Source organism: Geotrypetes seraphini, chromosome 13, assembly GCF_902459505.1.
Source record: "Geotrypetes seraphini chromosome 13, aGeoSer1.1, whole genome shotgun sequence".
Taxonomy (NCBI): Eukaryota; Metazoa; Chordata; class Amphibia; order Gymnophiona; family Dermophiidae; genus Geotrypetes; species Geotrypetes seraphini.
In genome coordinates, this window is record NC_047096.1 from 9191443 (window position 1) to 9215234 (window position 23792).

The 23792-nt window shown below is 42.6% G+C and overlaps 1 protein-coding gene across 10 annotated transcripts in view; it reads right to left on the reverse strand.

Annotated features, from left to right (window-relative positions):
• The window catches only part of SYT6 (synaptotagmin 6), a 262997-nt gene that overhangs the window by 71089 nt on the left and 168116 nt on the right, over nt 1-23792 (reverse strand). For 5 of the 10 annotated variants that reach the window (XM_033918907.1, XM_033918910.1, XM_033918909.1 and 2 more), the window contains one exon: nt 2823-3034. In XM_033918907.1, the coding sequence (XP_033774798.1) occupies nt 2823-2992 (170 nt within the window). In that variant the 5' untranslated portion in view covers nt 2993-3034. Of the gene's footprint in view, nt 1-2822; nt 3175-5932; nt 7351-23792 lie in introns of those variants that run through there. The other 5 variants (XM_033918904.1, XM_033918903.1, XM_033918902.1 and 2 more) reach the window with 2 other exon arrangements.

The following is a 23792-nucleotide window of genomic DNA, read 5'->3' on the forward strand; positions in this document are numbered from 1 at the left end:
CAAACCTATCACTCTCCAAACACATCTCACAAGTAGTCTCTTCATCCTTCTACTACCTCCGCCAGCTCCGAAAGATATGAAACTACTTCACGGAACAAGACTTCACCCAACTGCTCTATGCCTTTGTCCTTACACGCCTGGATTACTGCAACGCTTCATTCAACGGTCTAATAGCAAAAAAAACACCCAACAACTAGAGTGAGTTCAAAACGCAGCAATAAGACTTCTGAAAAACCTACAAGCCCACAACCCAGTCTCTCCAGCACTGATATCGGCTCACTGGCTGCCCATAACAAAATTCTGCATTTTCAAAGGCCTAGTGTTGGCATATGAATCCCTCTAAACACGACACCCAAACACTTCTCAGTCAAACTTCCTCTCTACACCCCAAAGAGAACGCCTACGCTCCCAAGACGAAATACGCCTACGTCCACCATCAGGACACTCCCTCAGACTCCAGACAGCCTGGAAACGATCCTATTCCCATTTCTTACCAAACTTCTGGAATAGCCTACCTCCTCATAGCAGAGCCCTCAAAGGACTTCTTAACTTTAGAAAAGCTGTAAAAACCTACTTTTTTCCCTCGTCACTCCCTCAACCCTTCACCAGCATCAGTAAGTAATCTTATATGAAGATATATTGTAACACACTGTATGTAAACTGTAACCCATTCTGAGCTCTTTGGGGAGGACGGAATATAAATCTTAATTAATTGGTTGCCATTGGAATCCAGAGTTCTGTTCAAGTTCTCATGCGTCTGCTACAAAACAGTATTTGGTATGTCACCGGGTTATCTCAACCCTCACTTCACTTTGAGTTATAACAATAAGAGCTCTCGAAGAATACATTTGTTTGCTTTTCCCTCATTAAAATGATGTCATTATAAAAGGTTCTTTGAAAGAACCTTTTCTTCCAATTCATGGCTCGCCCAAATTGTGTTTGATGCCTCTTCTTATCTTGATTTTAGAGAGCAGATAAAAACTCAATTATTTAACAGGCTGAGTTCTTAATATATTTTATTATTATAATCTTTTATTCTTTTAAGATTGTTGTACCCTCCTTATATGGCATGTATGTATTTTTCTTATATTATATGCATATAACTTGTTGATTTCAATGATTTGCATAGTTTGCATTTTGATTAATTGTTGTGAACCGCCTAGAACTTTTTGGGTATGGCGGTATATAAAATAAAATAATAATAATAATAATTATTATTCTTAATTCATTAAAACTAATTAATATGCCGAGTTAATGCTTCCTTTCCTGCTTTATGTATATTTCACACAAATTTAGGCATGGATCCCAGATCCGTGCATAAACTACTTAGGTGTTAGCAATCAATCAGGAGGTGTGTGACCTGTAGATTTACTCTACGCCCTATTCTATGACGTATGTGTCTAATTTCGAAGAATGCAACTCAATAGGGGATGCGGGTTGGGGGTGTTCCCAGAAATTAGGCACAATGTTATAGACAAGGTTACAGTTTATTACACTTTAAGACCAAACTCATTCAGGGGTTTGCATAATAAAAACAATAAAACCCCAGAAAGGTACTACATAATTAAAAGTCCAAATCCCACCTCATAAATACATACCCTTCAAATCCCAATATATTTATTCAATATGTGCATCCTTTGCTTTCACAGATTTCATCATTTATCTCCCTAACCATCTATCCCGCTTCATCCCCAAAAGTCAACTGAAAGTAATAATCTTTCAAATGTTTACTAAACTGAACTACAGACAGCTCTTCTCTTAATTTTTTTTTTTTTTTGGGGGGGGGGATTGTTCCACAAAATTGGAGCTAAATGCCCCCTTGCCTAGCAAGTTTTCAGGATATCCACAATGACTACGAGGTCAGTTCACAAAGTTCCAGAACTGATTTTATAAAAATCTATTAAACAATCTTACAGCTTATTCCATTGTGTCCCCTTCAAAATACTCCCCTTCCCTACGTAGACACTTTTCCCAACGTCATTTCCACTTCTGGAAACAGTCCTTAAATGCATCTTCAGGAATCGACATAAATTGCTGGATCAAATTTTGCTTTCAGAATGGATTTAAGTTTAGGAAAAGAAGAAGTTAGCAAGGGCGAATTTTGAAAAACCGCAAAGGCGGGTTTTTCACCTGTCAAAAGGCAGGGGAGGCAGGAGAGGGCAGCTGGAGCGCCGGCGGGTGAAGAAAAATCACTCGCGGTCTGCTCCGACTGCCTCTTCCTGTGGTAAAGTCGGGCTACACCAATCAGGAGCTGCTTTGACACACAGCTCCTGATTGGTGTAGCCCGACTTTACCACAGGAAGAGGCGGTCGGAGCAGACCGCGAATGAGCGAGTCCACGATTCACGAACTGCAAATTCGCGGGGGAACACTATATATGACTTATCTTTGGAAATTGGTCCGTAATGCTCCTTTACATCATTTAAGAAACAATTGAGGCCTGGTTATTCTCTTGGTCTCTCTAGTGGATTTTAAGTTTGGTTTTTTTTTTGTTATTTCACTAGTTTTCGATGTTTTCTGTAAAGTTGTAAAGTTTTTTTTTTTAATTATTGTTTTATTGTAAATTCTGCCATATTATATAACATTCAACCTCTAACAAACATAAGCATACAACCACATGCAAATCTTTCTCATGCATATTCATTGAGGGTATCCTAACAGCCCTCGAGGCCCAGAATTATTCACCACAGTTTAACGCTGGAGCAGCCAGCCACGACATGGGCACAGAAGTAGTCCCATTTGTATATAGAGAACACCATTTCATTTTCACTTGTTAATTAGACACAGACAGCCCTCTCTGGAGAACAGTAAGAAATCTCTCACCTTGTGGAAGATGCCGGCTCTGTGGTTTGCCTCTGTATTCGAGTGCGGCGCATGATATGCTCCCTCATGGACATTTGCACCTCTGCGGGGATATCTGGCGAAGTGTGGCTGATTTTTACAGCTGCCTCCAGGAAACCGAGGTTGTTTGTGTCCTTCATCTTGTCGGCCATGGTCTCCTTCTCAAAGTCCACTCCGGCCAGGTTCACAGTGTTCTGGGGGACAGCAGAGTTAGAAAGGATGGGCTTGTTCCTCCAGGGTACCCAACACAGCTTCCAAAAGAGAAAGAAAAAAACGGCCACCAGGGCGAGTCCGCAAGCAATAACTATCACGGCAAGGAGGCTGACGGAGAGGTCTAGAGGGCAGACAAGAGGAAGAGGGGATAGTGGCCCGGGGGAGGGGGGAGGGACATGGGAAAAATATGGAAAGACAGGAAGAGGGAAGGGGGGAAAAAGAAAAGAAAAGAAAGCTTGTGAGAAAGTCTTACACTCAGCTGTAGAGATAGCATTTCTCTGTGGCTCACTCTTAAGCGACACAGCGCTGCAAACAGTGAAAACTGGACTTAACGTACAGGGTCGTCTCATATTTGTGACAAGAGACATCTAAGGCCATAGAATCCCAGATGCATTGACTGCCAGTGCTTCTGAACTGATTTGAAAACTGTTCGATGGCTCACATGAAATGAATTGGCTAAGAGATAATCCAGAGGCCAGTAAATCTCAACACTTCTAGGGCCTGTGGCCAAAAATATCCTGCTTTCCCCAAACTCTCCATGACACTCAGTTAAGGGCTCCCTGACAGCCCACACAGTGCCAGTTCTTAATAACAATTAAGCAGAGTAATTAAAAGTGCAAAGAGTAAATTGAAGACCACTCTCGATTTATAATGAAACTCTCTTTTAATGGGCTCTCTGGGCTCTCCGGCAAACTCTAAGTAGATACAGAAGAAGGGACATGAAAATAATAAGGTAAAAATAGTGTGACCATATGGCTACAGAAAAAAGGGGACGGGTTGAGACATCCGGGTTTTACTTCCATTGAAAGCAACCAAGATGTCTCCATCTGTTCTCCTTACTTCCATTGCTTTCAACGGAAGTAAAATCCGGATGTCTCAATCCGTCCCCTTTTTTCTGGAGCCATATGGTCACACTAGTTAGAGTCCACAAAAATCGAAAGTGAAGTAACAGAAATAGTTTCACCAAACTGGAGCTCTTGGAGCAGGGCTGCCCAAGTCCGGTCCTCGAGATCTACTGGCAGGTCAGGTTTTCGGGATATCCACAATGACCATGCATGAGAGAGATTTGCCCGCACTGCCTTCTTGGTAGGCCAATCTCTCTCATGCATGTTCACTGCGGAAATCCTGAAAACCTGGCCTGCCAGTAGATCTCGAGGACCGGAACTGGGCAGCCCTGCCTTAGAGGGCCTTTTACAAAGCCGGGGCAGCGATGCTGCCGCAGGAGATGCACCGAAGACCTCTCAATTCCTTTGGGCCTTAGTTCGTTCACCACTGCAGCATCGCTACTGTGGCTTTGCAAAAGGGGGCCCTTCGTCTCTTCCGAGCAGTATTTTGCACCTCAACACAAGCATCTTTCACACGCTCACAGGCTAGATATCAGTAGAAATCCTCACTCCCCCATACGATACCTCTCTCCTCTCTTGTTTTACCAGAAATAGTGATCCAGTGGGTAAGACTGTAGCTCAGTACTCCTCCCACTCCCCCTTCCTTTCTCCTCTAGGTGGCAGCAGATCTCTAGTGCTCTCCTCACACTTCCATCTCCTGTCTCATTAGTTCCCCACTCTATGTTCCCCAGTGCTTGTGTTTTCTCTTTAAGACAGGAAGATTTGATAATACCCTGGTGGGTTCTATCTCCTGTTATTTAAGATGTAAGTGTGACAGGCCATGAATGCTGTTCTGTAAGTCTCTATGATCCCTTTAGGAAGTGTGGGGTGCACCTGGGTGGAATATATCACTTCCTGTTGGTGTTGTGAATTGTAATAAAGCAAGTAGTTGTGTAGCATGATATGATTAATTGTATGGGGGTATCTGAATCTAAGAAAATTATAAATTATTTCTCAAGATGGACTCTGAAAAGTTCTACCAATCTGTCTTCATACTGTTGTAATCCTGAAACAAAGAGGTTAAGTACCCATGCAGTGGATAACAAAGGATGGCAGTATTGCCTCAGACCTTTACTCTGCAAGATATGCACCATAATAGAAGATGCAGCTGTGTTAAACAGAACCCTATTCTCCAAGCCACGGTCAGCAAACAAAGGCTGGAGCAGAACAAAAGAAACAAGGCCTAAGTCATTCAAAACCAGGGGGAGACTGATAGGATAATTATCTACCTGGAGATTCCCAGATGACCACACTATTAAAATCCCAGCTAAGGAGTCAAATCAGATGGCATCATCCAGCCAGAACAGAAGCAAGTTTGAATTGAATTCCTGACTTGTGATGGGACATGACTTCAAGGCCCTATAGTTCATAAAAAGGGGAGATTCACCTAAGTTCTTTCTTTTTGGATTATTGCTGGACATTCTGCAACGTACTTTGCTGGAATCGCTACATCCAAGATGCCATGTGCTCCTAGCTAATCTGCAACTGAAGAACTTTTCTTCCACCAAGGACATCATCTCCTCTGCAACATTTTTAATCCAGCTTAAATTAAATCATTCTGCTTCTCTAACAATATTTTATCTTATGGCTCTTTTCCCTTGTTTAAAGATCCCTAGATTGTAACTAAAAATTACTGCATTGCCTACCTAATCTTATAAATAAATTTGATCTGTAAAAATAAAATTCTACCTCTTCCTTAAATGTTTTAAGTATCTGTTCTTAAATATTATAGAGAGCCAAGTTATAAGTAGATAGTGCATGCATGCCCCAAATTTTAACATCTATCTATTTCTATTCCTCTCCTCTTGTGTTATAGTTGAGACTGTTTTATGTGCCCTGAGAGTGTCTGAAAATGTTACATGGTGCTGGAAGTAAATTAGCCATGGAAACTTGAATATCGATTCTGCTTCCACTACCACCGAGTCTGACGAGGACTGAGCTGCGAATGTTAAGCCTTTCAAAAACCAGTGACATAATTATGAAACAGCAACTGACCTGGAGGAACAATTAATGAAGACACGCTCTGCCATTTTCCTTGAACGTATTGGCACGGAAGCAGATGAGTTGCAAGAATCCCTGGCCTTTTGAGAGTGAGGTAGACAAAACTGACGTGAACAAAATCCCCGACACTCTGGAAAACTGGCTGCATCAGAGAAACAAATACGACTTATGAAAGATAGATCCTGAATAACATCTACTGATGCATATCAAACAGAATTTAAGAATCTAATCAAGTTGCGGCGAGTATGGAGAGTTAGAAAACCCATTCAAATGTTCTAGAACGGTTACTGGCATCCGCCATAAATGATGCCATCGCAATATGCCATGCGAAGAGGGTTGCTTGTAAGCAATGAAAGGCATGATCAGGGAGGAAAAAAAAGTGAAGCAGCTGTCCCAGCCCAAGTCAGAGCACACATGGCTACAAATATGCTGAGACTTCAGGCGGCCAGAAGCCAGCCAAAAAGGCATATGCAGCAGCTACTGTGACGGCTGCCATGAAGCAAAGAAGGAAGCATGTCCTGCTTGTGGGAAACTCTTCAAGGTCCGCATGAAAAAGAATCATCCCGTCCTTCCCAAGGAGCTCAGAACGGGTTACGTGGTAACATATTGTGTATCATTTAATGCCAACAAATGTTTGCCTATGCAGATGACATACAACTACTTCACCCTGTCAATACCCCAAACATTTCAGAAATAAAAGATATAAATAATAAATTGGACGCAATACACAAATAAACTCTCCCTCAACATTGACAAACCCTGCGGCCTTTTACTCCCAATCAAAAACAGCGAGTCTCTATCAGGAAAGATTTTTATCAAATCCACTCCTATAAAAATGGAAACAAAAATAAAACTATTAGGAGTCATTTTCGACAAGGATCTTACTTTCCACGATCACATCAGTTTGGTTGTAAAAATCTGTTTCTTTAAACTTCGCCTTATTCGTTCACTAACTTCGATTCTAGAGACAGATGCAATCAAAATTCTGGTTCATTCTTTAGTTATTTCCCACCTAGATTACTGTAACTCTCTTTACAACGGCCTCCCCCAAAAAGAAATCCGACGCTTACAACTAATTCAAAATTCAGCAATAAAACTAATTTACAAAATAGGCAAATATGATCATGTTACTCCACTTTTGAAGGAAGCACACTGGCTCCCTATCACACATCGTATCACCTATAAAATCATCCCGCTGACCTTCAAAATAAAACTCTCTCATCAGCCTTCATATCTTGATAAGCTTCTCATTCCTCAATGCCCATCACGTACTCTGAGGTCAGCAGATCAGAAACTCTTGCTAATTCCTTCCATAAAAGATTTCTTTTACACCCGGAAAATAAATTTTGCAGTAGTCGCTCCAACGTTGTGGAATGCTCTGCCACAGCAATTCCGAGATGGAGCCTGAAGACTTTTTTATTTTGTGACGCCTTTACTTGTGTTTAGAGTTGTTCTCTTTTTTTTTTTTTTTTTCTCTCTCTCTCTTTTCTGTTCCTCTCTTACTCAACCAACCGCTTTTAAAAAAAAAACGACCCCACCCAATTTGTTTTACCGTACTCCCACTTTCTCCTTCTCTCCTCAAAATATGTAACTTTTCCCCACCTTTCCCTTTTTACCCTCACTTTCAAGTCTGTCCAGTTAATGTCTTTGATGTTCACTTTCATCATTTTTAAATACCTATTATTTTTCCTTCTTTTTAAATATTTTATTGTTAACCGGCCAGATACCTGTTGATGGTCGGTATATTAAAAGTTAATAAACTTGAAACTTGAAATACATTTGATTTAATGTCATCATATAGGATAAAGAGAAGAAAGACAATTCGGAAGAAGGAACAGAAGCACTTCATCAAAATTCATAATCTTCAACAGCCTAAACAGCTCTATATTCAAACAGTCATAAATAGCTAAGAAACAAGTAAATAGTCACTTAGCTTAAAAAGCAGTCAAGATGAAACTCAGGCTGTGCTGCTATGGTCCAAAAACGTGCTGACAAGCAGAATGTCCGTCCGTCCTTAACCATCTGAAGAGTACTTGAATTCAAAAGTTTAGGTGCATCCAGGTCCCAACGAGTGCAAACATGCAGGAAAAGTGCAGATGCAATAGTCACTCATTCAAATTCAATAATAAATCCATCCAATGTGAGATGTGAAGCATGAATATAAATTCATTCCAAAAACAAATCTGACTCCCTCAAACACGAGTCGTCTTTCGATATCACTCTTTATCACGAGGAAGAACTATGCGGGTAGGAAGAAGCAACAGGCTTAACCAGGAGCAATGGTCAAAACCGCCAATGCATCACAAGATCTCATCACAAAGTCTCGTAGATTCTCTTTTCTTCAAATTATACTTCTCATGTTGTGAATCCCTATGATATATAGTTTTTTTCTCTCAGGTTTTTTCTTTGTTGATATAACATAGTAACATAGTAGATGACGGCAGATAAAGATCCGAATGGTCCATCCAGTCTGCCCAACCTGATTCAATTTAAATTTTTTCTTCTTAGCTGTTTCTGGGCAAGAATCCAAAGCTTTACCCTGTACTGTGCTTGGGTTCCTACTGCCGAAATCTCTGTTAAGACTTACTCCAGCCCATCTACACCCTTCCAGGAATTGAAGCCCTCCCCAGCCCATCCCCCCCCCCAAACGGCCATATACAGGCACAGACCGTGCAAGTCTGCCCAGTACTGGCCTTAGTTCAATATTTAATCTTATTTTCTGATTCTAGATCCTCTGTGTTCATCCCACGCTTATTTGAACTCAGTCACCCTTTTCCTCTCCAACACCTCTCTCGGGAGCGCATTCCAGGCATCCACCACCCTCTCCGTAAAGTAGAATTTCCTAACATTGCCCCTGAATCTACCACTCCTCAACCTCAAATTATGTCCTCTGGTTTTACCATTTTCCTTTCTCTGGAAAAGATTTTGTTCTACGTTAATACCCTTCAAGTATTTGAACGTCTGAATCGTATCTCCTCTGTCCCTCCTTTCCCAGTCTAGGGTAGACATATTCAGGGCTTCCAGTCTCTCCTCATACGTCTTCTGGCGCAAACCTCCTATCATTTTCGTCGCCCATAACAGTTAGCAAACCAATAAGTCAAAAACAGGTGAGTTAACAGGTGAAGCCTGAGCGACCCCCTAAATGAACCCTGCCAGCCGAAACCCCACAAATAGTCAATCAAAATGAGGCAAAATGAAAAGCAAAAAAAATAGTGTACTTAACTGAAAGATGAAAAATCACATCGCTGAACACGAAATAGAAGCGCGCCAGGCAAACAGGTTCAACCGCGCTGGTTTCGGGGAGGAGCCCTTCTTCAGGAACCCGACTGAGGAAAAAAGAGAGAGTCGGCTGGAGGGCTGGATATTTTCACTTTGATTTACAGCACACCCAGGGTGCTCAATGATGGTGTGCGGGTGGGGGCTTATCACCTCTACCTAATTTGTGAAGTGTTGGAGCTTGGCTCCTATCGCTGCTTGTTCACACTGAGAGCACCCTTAATCTGGTATTATCTATGATTGTTTGTGGGCGGCTTACGCGGTGTGCACAGTTTTGATCCTGAGCGCCCCCCCCTAATGAACCTCGGTGTGACTATTTCTGCCTTTTTTTTGCTGTTACTGCTCTAGATTTGCAAGCAGGAAGCTTTGAACTAAAGCTGGAAGAAACAAATGGGAAGTGGAGATTCCTGTAGGCCGCTTCCCATCTGTACCCATATGCTAGGTCTAAAAAGATAATAACCACAAGAAAACTTAATGGGCTGGATCCGAAAATCTGCTCGCACAACAGAATGCCATTTAGAGGGCAAGGGCATTGCGAAGCAAATGTGTACAAATTAGCGTTTGGTCATTAGCCCCTCGTTCACAGGCAACAGCTTCAAGCGTCGGTACTAACCAAAAAGGCCGCCATAATTCAGTTAGCACTTAGAAGCCATTAAAATTCTCTCGTGGCCGTTCCGATATTCATTTTATTCCTCAGGGCATTTTGGCGTTTGACGTCCTTTGAAGGTTCCTCTCGACGAGCCGTGTCCCGCCATTGATCGTCCAAGTGCGCAGATCATCCTCAGAAACCTAAGTTGACCGGAGGTCAATACACGGGCAGACGCAGGGATTGAACAGCAGGAAGTTAGCCAGTCTGCTCTCTTCCTTTAATCTCTCCTCAGTTGTTAGGTTTATGCTTTGGTCACTGTCCGCTGCTACCTTTTTCTGAGCTACTTAATGATCGATTTTGTTTCCTTAGGACTTACTTTCATTTGAAACCATCCTTTCTGAATCCTAATTAAAGCATAAATACAATTAAAATGTGTTCTCCATAAGGACTCTCTCGTGTCCGCACATAAACCACTCCTTCAAATGTTGCCTGTTGGATGGAGGAAAAGATAAGGCCAGAGGGCAGGGCCAAGCCAGAGGTGTGGGCGTCTATGCCTGCTTCATTTTCGACAGGCCTTTGCAAAAGTAAAAATTGATCAGTAAATTCCTCATCCTTTTGATCTGTGCCAGATCAATGCAATGTGACATGCTATTTACAATTAAAAGAATAAGCTAGCCAGGAACAGTTCTAGTTTGTGGAACAAAGAAAAAGTTAAATCTTCAAAAACCTGCATTTGATATGTTCCGAGCACATCCATATTTGGCATTTATTTTCAGTGATTAATACTCTTGGGTAATAGATATGTCACTTCATGAGAGAGTGTGTGTTGGCTTCTAAGATTTCCCCGGGGATGTCCTCTGGGGGTCTGGACGGCTTTTCAAAACCCGGCACTTTGCCCGGGGACAGAGACAGAGCCTATGGGGATGGGGAAAGGGACAGAGCCCACGAAAAGAAGGACAATCCTTGCCTCGTGTCATTCTGTAAAAACTTGAGACTAGTATCAATAAGTAAAAACTTAACACATTACATGCCCCCTCCGTGATAAAAATAAAATGATTTATTTTTTTTTACCACATAGTGTGTGCACGCTAACCTGGAACCTGAGCGTGCCCCTAAGTAAACTCTTATAAGGTGCATTAATAACGTGACCATTAATTTTTTTTCCTCAAAACGGGATGGGAAAGGACCCCTCCCCCGGGCCCCCGACCCCCTGGATCCCGTTAAATATAGTGCAAAATATAGACAGCAGATTTAAATTCTCAAAACTGACACATTTTGATTACTAAATTGAAAATAAAATCATTTTTCCTACCTCTGTTCTCTGGTGATTTCACGAGTCTCTGGTTGCACTTCATTCTGACTATGCATCCTTTCTTTCATTCTCTTTCTGCCCCCCCCTTTCTTTCTTTATTTCTCTCTCTCTCCCTGCTCCCTCCTTTCTTTCTTTCCTGACCCTCCTCACATGCACCCTCCCCTGTCCACCTCAAACACTTGTTCACTACAGAGCTTCTTATCTTTCTGGCCATCATGTTTCTTCTGTTCCATAAAGCTGCAGCATGAAGCTGAACAGAAAACCATTATTGCTGTAATCACCCTTCTTGTGCAGCTCTAGAGACCAGATCCCCTGTAGATCCTTTCTGTCTTCTTGCCCCCCTTTTCTTTCTTTCTCTCTCCTGCCCCCCCCCCCAAGCTGCCGCCACTGAATTCTCCAAGCCACCACCGACATAGCAACAGGCCAGGTGCGTGCAGCAGCGACTGCAGAAGCCTTATTCCCCCTCCCCCAACATCAATTCTGACATCAGAGAGGAAGTTCCGGGCCAGCCAGGCAGCGATTGGCTGGCCCGGAACTTCCTCTCCGACGTCAAAATTGACGTCAGGAGGGGGAAGGCTTGTGTAGTTGCTGCATCGGCAAAGCAGGGAGAAGCCGGTCCTATCGTCCCCACGCATAGCTTCGGGACACTCTTTCTGAAAATGGGACATTTCGGCTTGAAGCTGTGCGTGGGGACAACGGGACATGCGATCTAAAAATGCAGCATGGTCAAAGGATGCCTAAATTGATCAAACTCTAAAAAAAAGAAAAAACAGGATGCATTTGGAAATGTGAAGTACCTTTTTCCTCTGAAAAAATGAAATCAATAACACAGGCCAACAAAACATGATTATTTTTGCTTTGGTGCCTTGAGTTTTTTTTTACCTGTTCCTGGGGTTATATGGGCTGCTGATTCAGAAAATTGCATCGGATAGACCTCATCAGCTCTAGTTTCTTAGATATGGTTGAATTTCTGTATAATGACCGTTGTTTCACAACTATTTGTCTACCTCCTTTCCTATAATGCACACAGTGGCATAAAAACCTACAGCTCAAATGACAAATAAAGGTGGTTCGTGCATTGAATCCGTGGAGGGCCATAATCATAAGTCTCGCAAATTATGTGTAAAAGTATACTTTTTTTGAAAATCATCCATCTTTATGGCCATTACATCAATTTTTATACCACATTCTTGTCAAAATATTCGTCCAAGACCCCCAACGCCAAGAACAAGACCTTTTGGACGTGGGAGGGACCAGCATCGTGATGGACTGGCCACCCAGACATGGCAACAGAGCAGTGGGGCACCTTACAGGGCACTGCTGTGAACTTCACAAAAAGGGTGCCACATAAACATCTCACCAGGACTCCCTTCTAGGTTATGATGAGACCCCCAAAACCCACTATACCCACCTGTCTACCACCCCACTAGCCCTTATGGCTGCAGGTGGCACCTATATATGGCAGTACAGTAGGGTTTGGGATGGATTCACATTTTCCACCATTTTAGAGTGGCTTATGGGCCTGGGTCCTCCTCTCTATGGTTCACTAGCCCCCCCTCCTCCCCCAGGCTACTTAAGAGACCTCTGTGCAGCTCTGCTAGGCAAAAGCGGCAATAATTTCTTGTAAAATACAGTGTAGCTGGCCACAGGAACAATGCATTTGCAGCAAGGCAGTAAATTGTATTACTGCGGTCATTAGATAATGCCAGCACAGTGCCTGGGGCCCAATATCCAGTGACAACCATCCCTCGTTCCTTTCCTGTCTTCCCTGTTTTCTATCATCATGATTTGTGGCAGGTCTTTTTTTCTTTCTGGAATAATTGCTTCCCCTGTGAAAATATGAAATACCACATTGGGTCATACTGAAGGTCTGACAGGCCCAGCCTCTCTTCCCAGGCAGTGCGTGGAGAAAGTACCTCCAAAACTGGCCATGTGTGGTATGATCCATGCACATTAGCAGGGCTTAATTTCTGGGAGAACAGCCAACCCGTGGCATAATAAGAGGAGGGGCAGGGGGCAGACCGCCCCGGCCACTATCTTGGTGGGAGTGCCGGCACCTCTCTATCCACCAAGCCGCGCTCATGCCTTTCCTTCCCTGCCCCCCCCCCCTCCAATACTTCTTTAAAAGCAAGGAACTATTCAAGCTTGCAGCTCGCGCTGGCCTGGCTCCCTCTGAAATCACTTCCGGGTCGCAGGAAGTGACATCAGAGGGAAGGGTTAGGGTTAGGGTCAGAGAAGCTGCTCGCATTGGCGAAGATATAAAGAGGTACAGGGCGTGAGTGTGGTGTGGGGGCATGAAAAACCGGAGTGGGGATGGTGTGGAAGCAGCGGGGAGAGGAGGACACGGAGGGGGGGGGGGGTCACCTCCTACCCTCTGCCTGGAACCCACTTCTGCCACTTCCTTTTGGATTCCAGAACAGCAGGGATGTTCTGCTTCAAACCCTCCCTTCCAGGCTACCTGCAGGGAAGATGGTGAGCCTGGAACACAGCAGAGAACAGTTGCATAAAATATAAATGTATCTCATGCATATTCATTGTGGATATCTAATCTAATCTTTGGTTTTTTTTTATACCGATTCATCCCAACAGGAGGGCTCGACTCAGTTAACAAACTATTAATAAAATAACACTGGAGATTAAAACAGAAACTATATCTTTTAGGCCAGAATTTTATCTTTTATGATTGATTATTTGAAAAAGAAGGATCACTAGTAAATTTCTGAAATAGATATGTCTTCAGTATTTTACGAAAAGTGGGTAGATGAGTGGTAGATTTAAAACAAACCAGAGAAAATATTTCTTCACACAACGTGTAATTAAATTCTGGAATTCGTTGCCGGAGAATGTGGTGAAATCAGTTAGCTTACCGGGGTTTAAAAAAGGCCTGGATAATTTCCTAAAAGAGAAGTCCGTAGGTCATTATTGAGTTGGCTTGGGGAAATCCATTGCTTATTCCTAGGATAAGCAGCATAAAATCTGTTTACTCTTTGGGACCTGGGTTGGCCACTGTTGGAAACAGGATACTGGACTTGATGGACCTTCGTTCTGTTCCAGTATGGCAACTCTTAGGTTATGTTGGAAAGTTGGAAAGCCCTTTGTAATGAGACCACTTGCAATATTGAAGAGATCAAAGTACAGGTCCTTTGAGGTAGCTTCAGCGAAACGCATCATGACCTAGAAGTCACTACTCGAGATAAGTGTACAGCTTTATTAGTTCCATCAATACAAGAAAAGCTTTAAAGTCTTGGATACTGATGTTGGTGCAATGATGGAGAAGTAGCTGAGATTATTACGGTATATGTGGGGCAAAACTCCACAATGTGGCCTCTCTAGCAACACTTCTGAGCACATTTATAGATAATCCCACAAGTTCCAATTTCATATTCAAACGCCAAGAATTTCTTTTGTTTGTTGCTTATTACATGAGAACTTAAGCATCGCCATACTGGGACAGACCGAAGGTCCATCAAGCCCATTATCCTGTTTCCAACAGTGGTCAACCCAGATCCCAAGTAACCCAAAGAGTAGCAACCCAAAGAGAGAAACCCAAAGAGTAGCAACATTCCAGAGCTCATATTGTGACATCATAATGCCTCATTCCACCAATGCCTAAGAGCCAACTTCATCAGTGATGTCACAATGGCTTGACTGTCCTATACTTGGCTCACATAAGAACATAAGAATTGCCATACTGAGACAGACCGAAGGTCCATCAAGCCCACTGTTTCCAACAGTGGCCAACCCAGGTCACAAGTACCTGGCAAGATTCCAAAGAGTAAAACAGATTTTATGCTGCTTATAGACCTGCTCTGAGGTTTATTTAAATGCATCAGCAAACATTTAAATGTATCTGAACTTATGGTCAGGTAAGCTATCTGAGCATAGACCAGAAATTTCATAAATGCTTATTTTTGCTTGTAAAACACACTTTTAGCCACATAACCATCCCATAAAATGCAAACTCTGTATTGTAACACCATTACAAAGCTCATATAAACTAAACTAAGTGTTGAATTTGTATACCGAGTCATCCCTGAGAAACAAGCCTTGACTCGATTAACAATAGTTGTAGTCAGTAGAAAGAATTGACCTCATGGAAACTTATCTGCTAGAAAACGCTGAAACAGAGTAGTTTTCAGATTTATTTTTTTTTAAACTTGATGGGATAGACAAGATCTTATTTGAGAAGGTAGGTCGTTCCATATTGCTGTTAGTAAACAGGGGAAGGAATGAACAATTTTACTGAGAGATCTGGCACCTTTTACAGTGGGGAAAGAAAGTTTAAATGCATGGATTGTTCTGAAACTTGAAGATCTCGACCTCCACAATGACTACAGGTATAACTATGGACAAATTTTATTCCAAAGAGGAACCAAAATGTTCATTCGTCGTCTTGGCAGAGCAGTTCTATTTTCAAAGTTAAAATGTGTTCCCCCACCCCACCCCAGTAAGTCGTAAGGCAAATGTTTAAAGAAAAATCATATAGGTTATCTTCTGTATTCTTAGCTCTGGCTGAGATCCTTTATATTTCTGCTATGTCTGATCATAACCGATCCTCCTATCTTCTTACCTCCATTTGTCATTTCACACTGGTTTCTCACCAGCTTTTAGATGGAATTGATAGACAATAAATCACTTTGAGATAAAATCAGCAGCGGAAGAGCCAAAGGAATTGTATCAGGCTGCAAGTAAACAAAAGCACCATAGGAAGAGAAGCAGGTTTTTGCTGTTGTGGAATCAGACACTTATAGGCGTAATCAAAACACAAAAACTGGGCCAAATGCACTAAGGTCGCATTTACCGACCCGATGCAGAAAACAGCTCACTGCAAATCATTTGCATGCAAAATTTGAGTGCATCAATAGCTCTTTTAGAATCGGCCCAAAAAATCGGATCAGACTACACCCACACGGTTTTACTGATCCTGTTTAGTGCATCTGGGCCTAAGTCGGAACACGGACATTTTGCTCATCAAAATGTCCAAGTGCTGATTTTTTAGCTAGAAATTTGGGCATCTTGTAGGTCATTCGTCTTCCAGAACGTCTAAGTCTTAAAAGGGGCATGTAAGAGGCATGTTATGAGGGTGTTTTGGTTGGGCTTTGTGGTGGGTTAGACTTTTGCTAGACGTCCTACAGAGAAGTTAGACGTTCTTGCCTAGACCTATTGTAGAAGTATCTAAGTGCCAAAAAGGGATCAAACTGACCAGATAATCAATGTAGGGATTATGTATCATTTGAACCAGTCGCATGAATAAGCAGTATAACAAGTTTTAATAAATCATTATGCAATGACCCCCCCCCAGTGGTTAATGACCCCCTCCCACCCCCTAAATTTCTAAATAAAATGGTATATACCTACCTGTAGAACAGCAGTACTTGGTATGGGAAATTCTAGTAGAGGATCACATAGGTGTCTTAAGTAGCCTAGTGGGTGGGATAGTGAACCACAGAGAGAGGGGACCCAGGCCCATAAGGCACTCTAACCACAACATCTATGGTCTTAAGTATGAGCCTATCAAAACCCTACTTACTGCCATATAGGTATCACCTGTAGCCATAAGGGTTACTAGGGTTGTAGATAGGTGGGTATAGTGGGTAAGATTTGGAGGGATTAGCATAAATTATAAGGGGGTTATGTGAGTAGTACATCTTGCACTCTATGTGGAGTTCACAGCAGTGCCCTCTAAGGTGCTCCACTGCTCTGTTGGCATGTCTATGTTGCCAGTCTATTACAATGTTCACCCCTCTCACATCTAAATGGTACTGATTTGAATGTTTCTAACTTGGACAATTTTGTGGTCACAAATAGTGATTAACTTTGGAAGTCTTGGTGGTCTCGATGTTTTGGTGGCCAAGACTTCCAAGTAGGCAATTCCCCCTCCCCCCCCCCCCAAAAAAAAAAAGTATTTGGACATCCTGTTCAAATACGGACATTTTTCTGCTCTCAAATTTGGACATTCTATCGAAAATGCCCATCTATCTCTCTCCAACCATCTCTTCCAATCCTCACAAATGACTGAAGACAACTTTAACAAATCCAACACAGTGAGGTATTTAAATGCAGCCAGAGGACCAATTTGATTCTCTTAAAGTATCTCTATACCCCTCTGCTAAATTTTGGCATTAAAAGAAGGTCAACCCTCATCTAGGATGGGTTTTGTTGGAACAGTATAAAATTGAGCTGGATGAAATTTGGGCCAAGAAAGAGAGTTTAGAGCTGAGGTTACCTTCCCACACCTGTTCTGGAGAACCCCAGCCAGTCAGGCTTTCCGGATATTCATGATGAACAAGCATAAGAGAAATCTAAATGCAATGGAGGCAGGTCGTACAAAACTATCTCACGACTGTTTATCATGGTTATCCGGAAATCCTCTCTGACTGAGGGACCCCATTTAGGGACGTAGAAAAATGAAGGCAGATGAAGACCATATGGCTAGGGTTACCACTTTTCAGGCTGCAAAAATCCAGACACATGGACCCGCCCCCGCCTTCAGCTCCACCCCATTCCGTCCCAGCCCCACCCTCACAAACCTACTCTCTTCTTCCCCAACAAGCTCCGGCCTCGTCTGGAGCATGCGCGGATGTGTGTGATGTGGTCGGAGCTCATCAGAGCTTTCCCAAACCCGGACAGACTGCCGGGTTTTGGAAAGTCCGTCCAGGACCCCGGCCAGTCCTCTAAAAAGAGGACATGTCCGGGCTTTCCCGGACTTCTGGTAACCCTACATATAGCCTATCTAGTCTGCCTATCCAAGCCTTTTACGAATCCTTCCTCTCCAATGTACGTATCCCAAGCTTTCTTGAATTCAATACATTTCTCGTTTCCACCACCTCCACTGGGAGGCAGGTCTACACTTTCACCACCCTTTTCTGCGAACAAATTTTGGGATCCAATGATTTAGAGAACAGCAGCACATGGAAATATTTATAACATAGCGATTTGTGCTTATTTACATGTCAAGATCCCTCTATTGTGTCTTTTGGCCACGTTCAACTGCTTTAGTAAAGACCGCATTCAACACTGGTACAAATAATTTGGTGTTCATGGAAAAGACGGCACAGAAATTGCATTACAGAAAACCCGATGTTGCTGCTTCAGTCCCTACTGCTCTGGCTCAGCTCTGGTAGCTTTAAATTGGTTTGCAAGATGGAGCTTTTATCCAGAATTTATTATTAAATAGAAGTTAGATTGGATCACAGGCTTTCTTTGATAGGCTCTTTGAGCAATATATGTCCCCGACTCAGAAACAGAAACCTCTCTCTCATGGTGAGCGTAGCTTTTAATGCAGAAATCCTGAAAGGTTGTCTCATATACCGTGCACGTTGTGATATTTCAGGAGAAAACCAGGTTAATGTGTAAATATCCAATCTCAGGCTCCCTATGTGACGTACGGAATATTTATCTTCAATCACAAAGTGTTCCCTTGAAGTCAAATTCACAAACTGGGCTTCAGTGACTGAAGCAGATAAATAATCTCTTTAAAAAATTAAACAGGATTATCACCTAAGGGGAGATCAAACCAAATAAATAACTAAGAGCTTCTTTCACAAAGCCGTGTTAAGCTTTTTTTTTTTTTTTTTTTTAAATTGCCGGCTGCAGCAGCATGAAAGTTAGGTGGCGGTAGATGGTTTTAAGAAAGGTTTGGACAAGTTCCAGGAGGAAAAGTCCATAGTTTGTTATTGAGAAAGACATGGGGGATGCCACTGCTTGCCCTGTATCGGTAGCATGGAATATTTCTACTCCTTGGGTTTTGGCCAGGTACTAGTGACCTGGATTGGCCACCGTGAGAACAGGCTACTGGGCTTGATGGGACCATTGATCTGACCCAATAAGGCTATTCTTATGTTCTGGTAAGACCATAATGCTCTAGGTCTAGGATCTCCCAATGTAGGTGTAAAGAGCTGTTAGCCTATGGGGAATACAGAAAAATCCACAAATAACTTTTCGTATGTTATTCACGGTTTTCTATTAAAAACCGTAGTGAATATTGAGAAACCGCGAATAACAAAAAAGATGAGATTCGCGATTTAAGTTGAAAACATTTATTGCAGCTTTTGAATCAGCGATTATATCTGTAAACGGTGTGAATCAGCAATTTCTGTGATGTAATTGGGGAGGAGGAGCCAACAACCGAAAAACCGCAATTGCAGAAACCGCGAATACAGAGGGAGAAGTGGAGAGAGAGACATAGACAAATATTGGGACATTTTTTTAAAGAATGTCCAAGTCAGAACTGGGGCACCCTGTTCTTAACATTCCCCCCAAAATGTCTCTTATCTCGCAGCCACTTTTTAAACCAGAAAGACGTCCAGATTTCCTGTTTGAAACTGTGCGAGAAAGATGCCCTTACGCTGGAGATATCCATCCCGAGCAAACAGTTTTCTAACTGAAACGTATAAATTATAAACGGGGGAAAACAAGGAACAGGGACTTCTTTGCAGAACAGAGTAGCCTAGAGGTTAATGCAGAAATCTGTAAACCAAGGGACACAGGTTCAAATCCCACTAACTTTTTTGTTAATTTTTTTTGTAAATGTGATCCCTCCAGGAACAGAAAAATAACTAATGCACTTCAGTAGCCTTTAGGCTTGCAGGTATCTTATATCTTTAGGTACAGTAAATATATTTCTGTTCCTGGAGGGAGCCCCAGAAAAAAAAAAAAACCCAGAGTACCTTGTTGTAACTTGGATGTGACTAAAATAGGTCTAGATAAAGTCCTTTTTAGACATGGATGTTTCTTCCCATTCCACAATGGCTGTCCTACTTCTGGGTCCTCCATAGTCATAGAAACATAGAGTATGATGGCAGAAAAGGGCCAGCGGCCCAACAAGTCTGCCCACTCAAGAACCCTCCCTCCCCTGAAAATCCATCCTTTAAGCACAACTCTGTAGCGCCCCCACCTGTTTGTCCCAACAACTCTTGAAGTCGAGCACGCTACTAGCCTCGACCACCTGGCGTGGAAGACCATTCCGTCGATCAATCACCCTTTCGGTGAAGAAGTATTTCCTGGTGTCACCATGAAATCTTCCCCCCTTAAGTTTTAGCGGATGCCCTCTTGTCGCCGTGGGACCCTTAAGAGAAAAGATTTCTTCCTCCACTTCAATGCGGCCCGAGATGTATTTGAATGTTTCTATCATGCCTACCCTTTCTCTGCGCTCCTCGAGAGAATATAAGCGCAGTCTGGTCAGCCGTTCTTCATATGGGATATCTTTAAGTCCTAGTGGCCATTCTCTGGATCAACTCCATTCTCTTCACATCCCTCTGATAATGCGGCCTCCAAAACTGGACATAGTCCCGCCCAAAAGATGCCCACAGCAAGCCCCTTTGCTATTTGGCTGAAACATCCAAATTATGACTTTCCAAAACTGGGATTTGGACGTTTTTGACAGATGGCTATACTATATACATAAGAAAATAAGAACATAAGAATAGCCTTACTGGTCCATCGAGCCCAGTAGCCCGTTCTCACGGTGGCCAATCCAGGTCACTAGTACCTGGCCATAATCCAAGGTATAGCAATATTCCATGCTACCAATACAGGGCAAGCATATATACAGTATATACACATACATAAACACACACATTGTGTGTAGATATATAAATTTTAATTTCTAGCTGCCAGAAAAAATTGACTTAAAACTGTAGCCTGAGTCATGAAGCTTCCAGGAATGACTGTGTTTGGACCAGGCTTTGCTTAACAGTTTTCCACTTTTATTTTTCTTCAGTACAAAGCACAGCTATTTTTACTGCCCGTTATGTTCCTGAGAGGTTGAGACCAGTCTGCCTAAAGAGATTCCTCCGCTTTAATGTCAGCGGCACAGCTGCACGCGACAATGGTTAGCCCAGGGCCTCAGCACCATGGTTACAGTATCTTCTACAGCAAGAACTGAGCTCTATTTTTGGAACAGACCACCTCATGACCTTTGTCTCAAGCTATTGCCAACAGAGAACATCCCAGATCATAAAAAACACTCTCTTCCCCCCTTACCCTGAAGTAAAGGGGACAGGACATTTTTATTCTTTTTTGCACAGAAAAATGTGCTAGAATAGAGCGATCATTGTCAAGTCTACTCAACTTCCATCAGTTCCAGAGTTCATCAGTCTTGTAGAAGACCAACTCTAGAACACTCAACATGAATTGTAGCACTTTATAAATTATAGGGATGAAATGTGATACACCACCTTTCTGCGGTTACAATCAAAGCACGATGGACCACTGGTCTGACCCAGCAGTGGCAATTCTTATGTTCAGTTTACTTATTTTGTGCCTAGGGCCAAATGGAGCATTACGGGACTTGTCCAGAGTCACAAGGAGTGGCAGTGGGAATCAAACCCAGGCAACTGCACTAACGGGCTACTCCATCTCTAAAAACCACAGCTGTAACTCTCATTAAGTTCAGAACTATGATATAACCTGGGCAGTACGCTGTTTTCCAGTGGTAGTCTGTACCATTAGTGTAAGTCTATCCTACATGAATGTCTACCACAGGCAGACTGGCAATGATCTGAGCCCTTGGGTATTCAGGGTCATGAAAAATGATTAAATTAGATGGAATTACATTGCATTAGTTTCTTTTATTCCGCCAATACCTTGCGGTTTTAGGCGGATTACAAAAGGAAGAGATTCTTGTCATTTCCAGGAGATTACAGGGAAGCTTTTGGTTGTAACATTTGGAGTCTGGTGATGGAGTGAGGATAATTGGTTGCATCAGGAGAGTGGGACCCCTACTGCTGTGGGCCTTTGAGCACTGCCCTTTTGTTCCAGTGGTCAGTCTGCTGCCGATGTCTACATGCTGGATAAGGATGGGTTATAAATAACACATCCAAATTATTATAACTGTACATTTAACCAAAACCAACTAGCCATGCTCCAGCCTTAATCATTCTATATTGTCTTATCCATATCTGTGATAGGTTGAAGTTCCTCCCCTTGGCTAGCAGTTGAAAAAAAGAGCTAATCTGCATACCACTCTGAACAGGCTGCTGGGAGCTGTCCGCTCATCCTGAGGAAACAGTGGTGCTGAAAAGGACAGGACCCAAGCCCAGTATAGGCTGGTGCAGTAGAGGTGCTGACAGGGAGAGAATGAGAATGAGAATGAGAGAGAATGAGAATGTAAGGAATCTGGAGAGTCCTCTGCGAGAGAGACACTGAAGAGGGAGGGAGAGAGAGAGAGAATCTAAGGAATCTGGAGAGTCCTCTGCGAGAGAGGCACTGAAGGAGGCCAGCAACCAGACAGACCAGTAGTAATCCAGAGTGAGTATACCTGGTAGAGCTTGGAGGAACTGGAGGACCCTCAAGCTTGACAACCAGAGGAGAGCCAGTGAGAGGGCATCTGAGTGATCCGGAGAGTGCCTGAGGGACCAGGGAGAGTCCTCATTGGAATGCCTGAAGGACTGGTGGAGTCCTCAGGGAGTGACCGGTGACCAGAGCGTCTGTGAAGAGACCAGTGTGCTGGGGAAATTTGGGCTGATAGTGACAAAAGACAACTTGAGCTCCAACCTGTATTGTTTGTTCCCCTGATGAGCCAAACATTGGTGAAATAAGGCTGCTTGTTGGGAAGATTGGAGAAGACATGACAGCGTTGGAGCTCAAGTCGTCTTTTGTCAGCTAAGTCCCTGCCTCCGGGTGACTTTGCCCTTTTCTAAACCTGAGCTGTTCTATGAGCGAGTTTTTTTGTCAGTAAAAGTATCAAAAGCAGTTTTGGTTTGTACCTATTGGTTCGATACTGCTACATTAGTCTGAGGCTTTTTCTCCCTCTTTGGGGTGCATGCTGGGTTTGAATAGGGGGTACCTCGGTGCCACGATCACACAACATTTTGACTCTTTATATGAACATATTATATGTTGTGCGACCTCGTATAATTTGTTAACACCTTATTTAAGTGTATAATTGAAGAATATAGTGCCACGAGCTAATAACTTTCAGGTTCTATATATTTTCCATAAAAGGGATTCTAGATCCTATAAAATAATATATGTTTCTCTTTCTTTAAAGCTATTAATTTCTTCATCACAGGTGCAGCCTGACTAAACAGTTAATTTCCTTGTAACTTTTTCATATTACTTGTGACCAGGTAGCCACTATCTTACGCTTATCTTTACTTTTCTTTTTCTTGTTCTTTCTGTATCCTAGAAACATAGAAACATGACGGCAGACAAAGGCCAAATGGCCCATCTAGTCTGCCCATCCGCAGTAACCATATAGAAACATAGAAACATGACGGCAGACAAAGGCCAAATGGCCCATCTAGTCTGCCCATCCACAGTAACCTTATAGAAACATAGAAACATGACGGCAGACAAAGGCCTACCCTCTTGTACCTATCCTGCTTGTTTTTCCCTTAAGATATTGTAAACCTTTCCTGCCCTTTTTGTCCTCTTGTGTCTAGTTTGGTTAATTTCTTTGTGTACACTCCCCTTGTTATGTTTTTATTTTAAATATTGCTCACTGTTTTTATTTTTTTTTGCTAAAACTGGCGGTATAATCGAATCCAATAACAGTAACTTTATCACTTCCTTCAGGATTACGCTGCCGGCACCCGTCACCTCTTCCAATGCCTGGTCTTCTCACAATGTGCAGCCATATTGCTCAAGTTGAAAACTTTTCCATATAATTTTTATATTTTAATACAGCAAAATCCATATTTTGATACACAGGATCCTGAGTGAGTAAGCAGGTA